The 11601-nt window shown below is 40.3% G+C and overlaps 1 protein-coding gene across 3 annotated transcripts in view; it reads left to right on the top strand.

Annotated features, from left to right (window-relative positions):
• Positions 1 to 11328, top strand: part of LOC133547379 (protein MTSS 2-like) — a 72804-nt gene extending 61476 nt beyond the window's left edge. For 2 of the 3 annotated variants that reach the window (XM_061893071.1, XM_061893059.1), the window contains exons 11-15: positions 885 to 1158; positions 1226 to 1300; positions 5807 to 5971; positions 8080 to 8245; positions 8314 to 11328. In XM_061893071.1, the coding sequence (XP_061749055.1) occupies positions 885 to 1158; positions 1226 to 1300; positions 5807 to 5971; positions 8080 to 8245; positions 8314 to 9116 (1483 nt within the window). In that variant the 3' untranslated portion in view covers positions 9117 to 11328. The remainder of the gene's footprint in view (positions 1 to 884; positions 1159 to 1225; positions 1301 to 5806; positions 5972 to 8079; positions 8246 to 8313) is intronic. The other variant, XM_061893064.1, reaches the window with a different exon arrangement.
• Positions 11329 to 11601: the final 273 nt, after the last annotated feature.

Genomic DNA, 11601 nt, shown 5'->3' on the forward strand with positions numbered 1-11601 from the left:
AAATGTGTGTGTGTATGAATAAAAGTGTGTGTGTATTAATAAAGGTGTATGCATGTGTGTATTAATAAAAGTGTGTATGTGTGTGTATTAATAAAAGTGTGTGTGTATTAATAAATGTGTGTGTGTATGAATAAGTGTGTGTGTGTGTATTAATAAAATTGTGTGTTTGCATTAATAAATGTGTGTGTGTATTAATAAAAGTGTGTGTACGTGTGTGTATGAATAAAAGTGTGTGTGTGCATTAATAAATGTGTGTGTGTGCGTGTATAAATAAAAGTGTGTGTGTGTATGAATAAAAGTGTATGTGTGTATTAATAAAGGTGTGTGTGTGTATTAATAAATGTGTGTATGTGTATGAATAAAAGTGTGTGTGTGTGTATGAATAAGTGTGTGTGTGTGTGTATGTGTGTATGAATCAAAGTGTGTGGGTGTATGAATAAAAGTGTGTGTGTGTCTTAATAAGTGTGTGTGTGTGTGTGTGTGTGTGTGTGTGTGTGTGTATGGATAAAAGTGTGTGTATGGATAAACGTGTGTGTGTATGAATAAAAATGTGTGTGTGTGTGTATTAATAAGTGTGTGTATTAATAAAAGTGTTGTACGTGTGTGTATTAATAAAAGTGTGTGTGTACGTGTGTATGAATAACAGTGTGTGTGTGTATGAATAAAAATGTGTGTGTGTGTATTAATAAGTGTGTGTATTAATAAAAGTGTTGTACGTGTGTGTATTAATAAAAGTGTGTGTGTACGTGTGTGTATGAATAACAGTGTGTGTGTGCATTAATAAATGTGTGTGTGTGCGTGTATGAATAAAAGTGTGTGTGTACAAATAAAAGTGTGTGTGTGTGTGTGTGTATTAATAAGTGTGTATGTGTGTGTGTATTCAGCAGCGTGAACAGCGGGCACAGCAGCGCCTCGAGGTCATCAGGTGGTGGTGGTGGTGGCGGTGTGGGCGGGGGCTCGCTGCCCCACTCCCCCTCCTCTTCCTCCAGCTCCTCCTACCGCCAGCGCAGCCTGCAGAGCCACCAGGCTCCGCCTGCAGGGGGCGTGGCTTGCCACCGCCTCAGCAGCGTGTCGTCACATGACTCGGGCTTCGTGTCCCAGGACGCCAACATCTACTCCAAGCCGCCCTCGCCAATGCCCTCTGACCTCACCAGCCAGGTAGGACATCTTCATCATCATCATCCTCCTCATCACCTGCTCATCACCTTCTCATGTTGGCCTCCAGAAGTCCTCAAGCTCCGCCTCCTCAGAAGCTTCAGAAACGTGTCAGTCAGTCAGCGAATGCAGCTCACCCACCACGGTAACTTGGCTCATCTCTGCCAACTCTCATCTCTACTGACTCTCATCTCTACTATCTCTCATCTCTACTACCTCTCATGTCGACTATCTCTCATGTCTACTACATCTCATGTCTACTACATCTCATGTCTACTACATCTCATCTCTACTATCTCTCATGTCTACTACATCTCATGTCCACTACATCTCATCTCTACTATCTCTCATGTCTACTATCTCTCATGTCTACTACATCTCATGTCCACTACATCCCATGGCCACTACATCTCATGTCCACTACATCTCATGTCTACTATCTCTCATGTCTACTACATCTCATGTCCACTACATCTCATGTCTACTATCTCTCATGTCTACTACATCTCATGTCCACTACATCTCATGTCCACTACATCTCATGTCCACTACATCTCATGTCTACTATCTCTCATCTCTACTATCTCTCATGTCTACTACATCTCATGCCCACTCTCTCATGTCTACTACATCCCATGTCCACTATCTCTCATCTCTACTATCTCTCATGTCTACTACATCTCATGTCCACTACATCTCATGTCTAATCTCTCTCATCTCTACTATCTCTCATGTCTACTACATCTCATGTCCACTCTCTCATGTCTACCACATCTCATGTCTACTACATCTCATGTCTACTATCTCTCATGTCCACTATCTCTCATGTCTACTACATCTCATGTCTACTACATCTCATCTCTACTATCTCTCATGTCTACTATCTCTCATGTCTACTACATCTCATGCCTACTACATCTCATCTCTACTATCTCTCATATCTACTACATCTCATGTCTACTATCTCTCATCTCTACTATCTCTCATGTCTACTACATCTCATGTCCACTCTCATGTCTACTACATCTCATGTCTACTACATCTCATGTCTACTATCTCTCATGTCTACTATCTCTCATGTCTACTACATCTCATGTCTACTACATCTCATCTCTACTATCTCTCATGTCCACTACATCTCATGTCTACTGCATCTCATGTCCACTATCTCTCATGTCTACTACATCTCATGTCTACTATCTCTCATGTCTACTACATCTCATGTATCATCTCCACTATCTCCCATGTCTAATACATCTCATGTGTCATCTCTAATATCTCGCATGTCTACTATCTCTCATGTCTACTACATCTCATGTGTCATCTTTACTACATCTCATGTCTACTATCTCCCATGTCTACTATCTCTCATGTCTACTACATCTCATGTCCACTATCTCTCATGTCTACTACATCTCATGTATAATCTCTACAATCTCTCATGTATACTACATCTCATGTATCATCTCTACAATCTCTCATGTCTACTACATCTCATGTATCATCTCTACTATCTCTCATGTCTACTACATCTCATGTATCATCTCTACTATCTCTCATGTCTACTGCATCTAATGTATCATCTCCACTATCTCTCATGTCTACTACATCTCATGTATCATCTCTAATATCTTTCATGTCTGCTATATCTCATGTATCATCTCTACTATCTCTCATGTCTACTACATTTCATTTATTGTCTCTACTATCTCTCATGTCTGCTACATCTCATATCTCATGTCTACTATCTCATATCCACGCTCTCATACATCATGTCTAAAATCTCATATCTACTCTCTCATATCTACTATTTCATGTCTACTATCATATATCTACTATATCGTATCTACTATCTCATACCTCATGTCTACTATATCTCATCTCTACTATCTCTCATGTCTACTACATCTCATGTCCACTCTCTCATGTCTACTACATCTCATGTCTACTATATCTCATGTCTACTGTCTCTCATGTCTAATATCTCTCATGTCTACTACATCTCATGTCTACTACATCTCATCTCTACTATCTCTCATGTCCACTACATCTCATGTCTACTGCATCTCATGTCCACTATCTCTCATGTCTACTACATCTCATGTCTACTATCTCTCATGTCTACTACATCTCATGTATCATCTCCACTATCTTTCATGTCTACTACATCTCATGTGTCATCTCTAATATCTTTCATGTCTACTATCTCTCATGTCTACTACATCTCATGTGTCATCTTTACTACATCTCATGTCTACTATCTCCCATGTCTACTATCTCTCATGTCTACTACATCTCATGTCCACTATCTCTCATGTCTACTACATCTCATGTATAATCTCTACAATCTCTCATGTATACTACATCTCATGTATCATCTCTACAATCTCTCATGTCTACTACATCTCATGTATCATCTCTACTATCTCTCATGTCTACTACATCTCATGTATCATCTCTACTATCTCTCATGTCTACTGCATCTAATGTATCATCTCCACTATCTCTCATGTCTACTACATCTCATGTATCATCTCTAATATCTCTCATGTCTGCTATATCTCATGTATCATCTCTACTATCTCTCATGTCTACTACATCTCATTTATTGTCTCTACTATCTCTCATGTCTGCTACATCTCATATCTCATGTCTACTATCTCATATCCACGCTCTCATACATCATGTCTAATATCTCATATCTACTCTCTCATATCTACTATTTCATGTCTACTATCATATATCTACTATATCGTATCTACTATCTCATACCTCATGTCTACTACATCTCATGTCTACTATCTCATTTATTATGTCTAATATCCCATGTCTACTAGCTCATGTCTACTATCTCTTATATCTACAATCTCATATCTCATGTCTTTTATAGCTCATATATCATGTCTCCTATCTCATGTTTACTATCTCTCATGTATTATTTCTACTATCTCTAATGTCTACTACATCTCATGTATCATCTGTACTATCTCTCGTGTCGACTACATCTCATGTATCCTCTTTACTATCTGTCATGTCTACTCTATCTCTCTACTACATCTCATGTATCATCTTTACTATGTCTCATAACTAATATCTCATGTCTACTATCTCATATCTACTCTCTCTTATCTGCTGTCTCATAGCTATTATCTCATGTCTACCAGATCTCATATCTACTATCTCATATATCATGTCTAATATTTCATATCTACAATCTCATGTCTACTATCTTATATCTACTATATCTTATATATATACTATCTCATATTTCCTGTGTACTATCTCATATATCATGTCTAATATCTCATCTCTACTAGCTCATGTCCACTATCTCTTATGTCTACTATCTCATATCTCATATCCACTATATCCCATATATCATGTCTAATATCTAATGTCTACCAGCTCATTTATATTATTTCTTATATATCATGTCTACTATCTCATGTCTACTATATCCCATATCTCATGTCTACTATCTCATGTCTACTATATCCCATATATCATGTCTCTCATGTCTACTATCTCATATCTCATGTCTACTATATCTCATATATCATGTCTCCTATCTCATGTTTACTATATCTCATATCTACTATCTCATGTCTACTATATCTCATATATCATGTCTCCTATCTCATGTCTACTATATCTCATATATCATGTCTACTATCTCATGTCTACTATATCTCGTATGTCATGTCTCCTATCTCATGTCTACTATATCTCATATCTCATGTCCCATATTTCATGTCTATTATCTCATGTCCCAAATCCCATGTCTATTGACACATATCTAATATATGATGTCTCATATCTCATGTCTATTGTCTCATACATAATATATCATGTTTTATATCTCATATTTTATATCTAATATATCATGTTTTTATCTAATATTTAATATATCACGTTTTGTATCTCATATTTCATTTGTAATATATCATGTTTATGTCTCATATTTCATATGTAATATATCATGTTTATATCTAAAATTTCATATCTAATATATCATGATTTATATCTCATATTTCATATGTAGCATATCATGTTTATATTTCATATTTGGTGTATAATGTGTCATGTTTTATATCTCATATTTCATATCTAATAAATAATGTTTTATATCTCATATTTCGTATGTACTGTATCATGTTTTATATCTTATATATCATATATAATGTTTTATATCTCATATATCATATCTAATATATCATGTTTTATATCTCATATATCATATCTAATATATCATGTTTTATATCTCATATTTCATATCTAATATATCATGTTTTATATCTCATATTTCGTATACAATATATCACGCTTCATATCTCATATTTTATATGTAATATATCATGTTTATATCTCATATTTCATATGTAACACATCATGTTTTATATCTCATATTTCATGTTTTCTATCCTCATTGTGTCACACACTTCCTGTTCCTGTGTGTCCCCCCCATCACGGCCCCCCGCCTCTCCATCACTTGTCTGCTCTCCTCCCTCCTCCATTTTCATTTGTTTGACTCCGCCCCCACGCCGTCTCGTCACGGCCATCCACGGTGCAGGCCACGCCCCCTCCGCCTGAACCTCCAACTGCCGGAGGGTGACAAGTTTCACTTCCTGGACTAATGAGCTTCCCTCTCCAGGATTGGTCCAAAGCAGGTTCCTACGAGCAGCCTGGCCCCGCCCCCAGGAGGAAGGAGGGGCCTCTGCGGGAGAAAGAGGGCTCGCCCACTGCTCAGGGACACGCCCCCTCGCACTCTGACGTCACTCACAGGTCCAGAGGGCCTTCAGCTGCCGCCGTTGCCAAGGTAACACACTTTGTCCACTTCCTGTTTGGCCAGGAGATACGGGGGGATGTTGTTGATTTATGTGAGCTACATGCTAACATTAGCTTTTAAACTTGAGCTATGTTAGCAACTCTAGCATAGCTATGTGAGCTACATGCTAACATTAGCTTTTAAACTTGAGCTAGGTTAGCAACGCTAGCATAGCTATGTGAGCTAAATGCTAACATTAGCTTTTAAACTTGAGCTAAGTTAGCAACTCTAGCATAGCTATGTGAGCTACATGCTAACATTAGCTTTTAAACTTGAGCTAGGTTAGCAAAGCTACATGCTAACATTGTATTTTAAATAAGTTATGCTTGGTTAGCAACACTAGCAAATTTATGTGCACTACATGCTAACATTACATTTCAACATCGTGCTAGGCTAACAACACTAACATAGCTAGGTGCGTTACATGCTATAATTACATTTTAAAGTTTTGCTAGGTTAGCAACACTTGATAAAAGCGCTATATAAAAAATATAATTCACACTAGCAAAGTTACGTGAGCTACATGCTATCATTACGTCTTAAATTTGTTTTAGGTTAGAAACTCTGGCATTGTTATGTGAGCTACATGCTAACATTACGTTTTAAAGTTGTTTTAGGTCAGCAACTCTTGCATAGTTATGTGAGCTACATGGTAATATTACATTTTAAAGTTATGCTAGATTAGCAACACTATTATAGTGAGCTACATGCTAACATTTAATTTCAACATCATGATAGGTTAGCAACACAAGCATAGCTGTATGAGCTACATGCTAACATTACATTTTTAACATCATGCTAGGTTAGCAACAATAGCATAGCTCTATGAGCTACATGCTAACATTTAATTTCAACTTCATGCTAGGTTAGCAACACAAGCATAGCTATATGAGCTAAATGCTAGCATTACATTTTAAAGTTGTGCTAGATTAGCAACACTATTTTAGTGAGACATGCTAACATTACATTTGAACATCATGCTAGGTTATCAAAACTACCATACATCTGTGAGCTACATGCTAACATTTAATTTCAAGATCATACTAAGTTAGCAACACAAGCATAGCTATATGAGCTACAGTACATGCTAACATTACATTTTTAACATCATGCTAGGTTACCAACAATAGCATAGCTCTGTGAGCTACATGCTAACATTTTATTTCAACATCATGCTAGCTTAGCAACACCAGCATAGCTATATGAGCTACATGCTAACATTACATTTTTAACATCATGCTAGGTTAGCGACAATAGCACAGCTCTATGAGCTACATGCTAACATTTAATTTCAACTTAATGCTAGGTTTGCAACACAAGCATACCTATATGAGCTAAATGCTAACATTACATTTTAAAGTTGTGCTGGATTAGCAAAACTATTATAGTGAGACATGCTAACATTACATTTGAACATCATGCTAGGTTATCAAAACTACCATACATCTGTGAGCTACATGCTAACATTTAATTTCAACATCATACTAAGTTAGCAACACAAGCATAGCTCTATGAGCTACACTACATGCTAACATTACATTTTTAACATCATGCTAGGTTAGCAACAATAGCATAGCTCTGTGAGCTACATGCTAACATTTCATTTCAACATCATGCTAGCTTAGCAACACAAGCAAAGCTATATGAGCTACATGCTAACATTACATCCTTAACGTCATGCTAGGTTAGCAACAATAGCATAGCTCTATGAGCTACATGCTAACATTTAATTTCAACATCATGCTAGGTTAGCAACACAAGCATGGCTATATGAGCTACATGCTAACATTATATTTGTAACATCATGCTAGGTTTGCATATTGACTGACAGACAGTTCAAATGTGAAGTGAAGCCTGCTTTCCAAAAACCTGGTGGTGGTCCTTGAGGAAGGAGTTTTTCCTTCATGATAAATTTGGAATGAGGTTCTATCTTTGGGCCCCTTCTCTCTTTCCTCTTTGCAGCGCCTCTCACGCTCCATCAGGTTTTCACCCAGGATGTGTCTGTACATTGCTGCATTCATCTTTCCCTCTAGTCCTGCTGCTGATGCTCCTTATCTTGACATCCAGGACAGCTCAGACCTCTCATTGTGTGCCTTCAGTGTGGGGACGACGGTTCTCCGGCAGCCGGCGACCTGGCCACGGTTCTGAGCCGAGGTCTGGGTGCCGAGCAGCAGAAGAGCAGCAGGGACTCTCTGCAGTTCTCCAGCGGGTACAGCACCGAGACCACCACCCCGTCCTGCTCCGAGGACACCATCCCTTCTCAAGGTAAGTCCTCCGGTCCTCAGTCCTCGTCCCATTTGCCTCTAACCCGGAGTCCTGATTCTGCCGATCAGGTTCTGATTTCGACTGCTACTCTGTGAACGGTGACGCCGAAGGTCCGGAGGCTCAGCCGGACTTCGACAAGTCCTCCACGATTCCGCGTCACTCCAACATCGGCCAGAACTACCGTCGTATGATCCAGACCAAGAGACCTGCCAGCACCGCCGGTTTACCCAGCGGGGTTCTGGGCCCAGGGGGTCACGTGGTACCTGGACAGCTTGCAGGCGCAGGGGGAGGATCTGGGACTCCGGGGACCGCCACCATTCGTAGAACCCCGTCCACCAAACCGGGCGTGAGGCGCACTCTGTCCAGCGCCGGCCCCATTCCCATCCGGCCTCCCATCGTACCCGTCAAGACCCCCACCGTCCCCGGGGCCGGCGGCTACATGGGCGGCGTTCCGGTGCGTGTGGGCAGCGAGGAGTGCGTCTACTTCACCGGGAGCGACGAGGCGCCGGGCGCGCTGGATTACGTGAAGGCGTCGCCCAAGCGCCTCAGCCTCCCCAACACAGCCTGGGGATCCGGGGCGGCGCTGGAGGTCTACGCCCAGCAACACGGGACGACTTTGGGGGGCGGGTCCGAGGAGGACCGGATGATCGCCGCCAACCGCCACAGCCTGGTAGAGAAGATCGGCGAGTTGGTCGCCGGCGCGCACGCCCTCGGCGAAGGCCAGTTCCCCTTCCCTGCCCTGCCGGATGACCCCGCCGCGGGGGAGGAGGGGGCAGAGGGCGCGTCCGGCGACATGCTGACCACCATCAGGAGAGGCGTCCGACTCCGCAAGACCGTTTCCAACGACCGGTCGGCGCCGCGCATCTTGTGATCCAACCCCCTTACGGGAAGGGGGAGGGGCCTCGCCGTGCGTGGCAGCAGAGTCCGGTAGAACTGAACTACCTTATATTTCATACTCGGGCCAATCAGAGACCTTCTATTAACCAGACCGTGGGAGGGGAGGGGCTACCGCAGGAAGAGCAAAGGGAGGGGCTAGGTGGAGTGAGTGGGTGCAGGGGGAGGGGCCAGTGTGTCACATGACCTGCTGGCTTGGAATCTCAACTGTTTGACTGGACTGAAGCTTCACAACACGGGGAGCCGACCTCGGGGGGGGGGGGCCTTGAACCGTGTGTGTGTGTGTGTGTGTGTGTGTGTGTGTGCGTGTGTGTGTGCGTGTGTGTGTGTGTAAATATGATGATGACACATAGACGTTTATATTTTGTAGAAAGAGAGCAATAAGTTGTCATTTCTGGCGTGAGGAAGAGGAAGTTGAGGATGAAGAAGCACTTTGATGAAGAGGAGGAGAAATTAGAGTAGTCAGTGTTGTCCAAACGAGCGGAACACTTGAATTCTTTCCATCCCCGAAGCAAACTAACATATTCTGCCAGCTCTGCATTCAATATAAAAGTCTTCATCAGGATTTTTCAAAGATTGGTGACAGATCTCCACTTGAAGCCTGCTTTGTGTTCTTTAAGACACTAAGAAACACTGCCTGTACGCTACCTATGTGAGCTACATGCTAACATGGCGTTAGCAACATTAGCATAGCTAGCTAAACTACATGCTACCTTCATATTTTAACATCATGCTACTTTAGCAACACTAGCATAGCTATGTCAGCTACATGCTAACATGACGTTTTAACATCATTTTAGGTTAGCAACATTAGCATAGCCATCTAAACTACATGCTGACTTTTTATTTTAACATCATGATAGGTTAGCAAGACTTGCATAGCTATGTGAGCTACATGCTAATGTGACATTTTAAAATCATGCTAAGTTAGCAACATTAGCATAGCTATCTAAACTACATGCTAACTTTATGTTTTAACATCATGCTAGTTTAGCAACACTAGCATAGCTGTGTGAGCGACATGCTAACATTATATTTTAAGATCATGCTAGTTTAGCAACACTAGCATAGCTGTGTGAGCTACATGCTAACATTATATTTTAACATCATGATAGGTTGGCAACGCTAGCATAGCTATGTGAGCTACATGCTAACATTATATTTTAACATCATGATAGGTTGGCGACGCTAGAATAGCTATGTGAGCTACATGCTAATGTGCCTTTTTAACATCATGCTAAGCTAGCAACATTAGCATAGCTATGTGAGCTACATGCTAAAATGACGTTTTAACTTAATTTTAGGTTAGCAACATTAGCATAGCCATCTAAAATACATGCTGACTTTTTATTTTAACATCATGATAGGTTAGCAAGACTTGCATAGCTATGTGAGCTACATGCTAATGTGACAGTTTAACATAATGCTAAGTTAGCAACGTTAGCATAGCTATCTAAACTACATGCTAACTTTATGTTTTAACATCATGCTAGTTTAGCAACACTAGCATAGCTATGTGAGCGACATGCTAACATGACATTTTAACATAATTTTAGGTTGGCAACATTAGCATAGCCATCTAAACTACATGCTGACTTTTTATTTTAACATCATGATAGGTTAGCAAGACTTGCATAGCTATGTGAGCTACATGCTAATGTGACGTTCTAACATCATGCTAAGTTAGCAACATTAGCATAGCTATCTAAACTACATGCTAACTTTATGTTTTAACATCATGCTAGTTTAGCAACACTAGCATAGCTATGTGAGCGACATGCTAACATTATATTTGAACATCATGCTAGTTTAGCAACACTAGCATAGCTATGTGAGCTACATGCTAACATTATATTTTAACATCATGATAGGTTGGCAACGCTAGCATAGCTATGTGAGCTACATGCTAACGTGACTTTTTAACATCATGCTAAGTTAGCAACATTAGCATAGCTATGTGAGCTACATGCTAATATGACATTTGAACATCATGCTAGCGTGAAGAAATGCTAAATGTTGACACTCCCACGTCTGGCTGACTGACAGTTGTCAGGACGTAGTTTTAAGATGTGTAGTGAAGCCTGAGGAAGAGACAACAAATAGAATGTTTGTGAGATGGAAAATAGAATTGTTGGTGTTCATAAAGAAATATAACTGTGACAACATCATTAAAAAGACATTTGTCCACATCTTTTCTTCATTTTCTTAACATTTTCATGACTTTGTTCCTCTTACATTAAAAACTCTTTTTACCATTTGTTCATTCAGGATGTAGTCACGTGCTAGCACAATGTAGCAGCGTTGTGGTTCGCACGGGAAAAGACGAAATGTCCGACGTGAAATAAAAATCTTACATTTTTATTGAACAAGAAACATTTGCATCAGCATTTTACGCTTTAGTTATTTATAACATCATGCTAGGTTAGCAACATTAGCATAGCCATGTGAGCTACATGCTAACA

This window comes from Nerophis ophidion, linkage group LG02 (genome assembly GCF_033978795.1).
Source record: "Nerophis ophidion isolate RoL-2023_Sa linkage group LG02, RoL_Noph_v1.0, whole genome shotgun sequence".
NCBI lineage: Eukaryota > Metazoa > Chordata > Actinopteri > Syngnathiformes > Syngnathidae > Nerophis > Nerophis ophidion.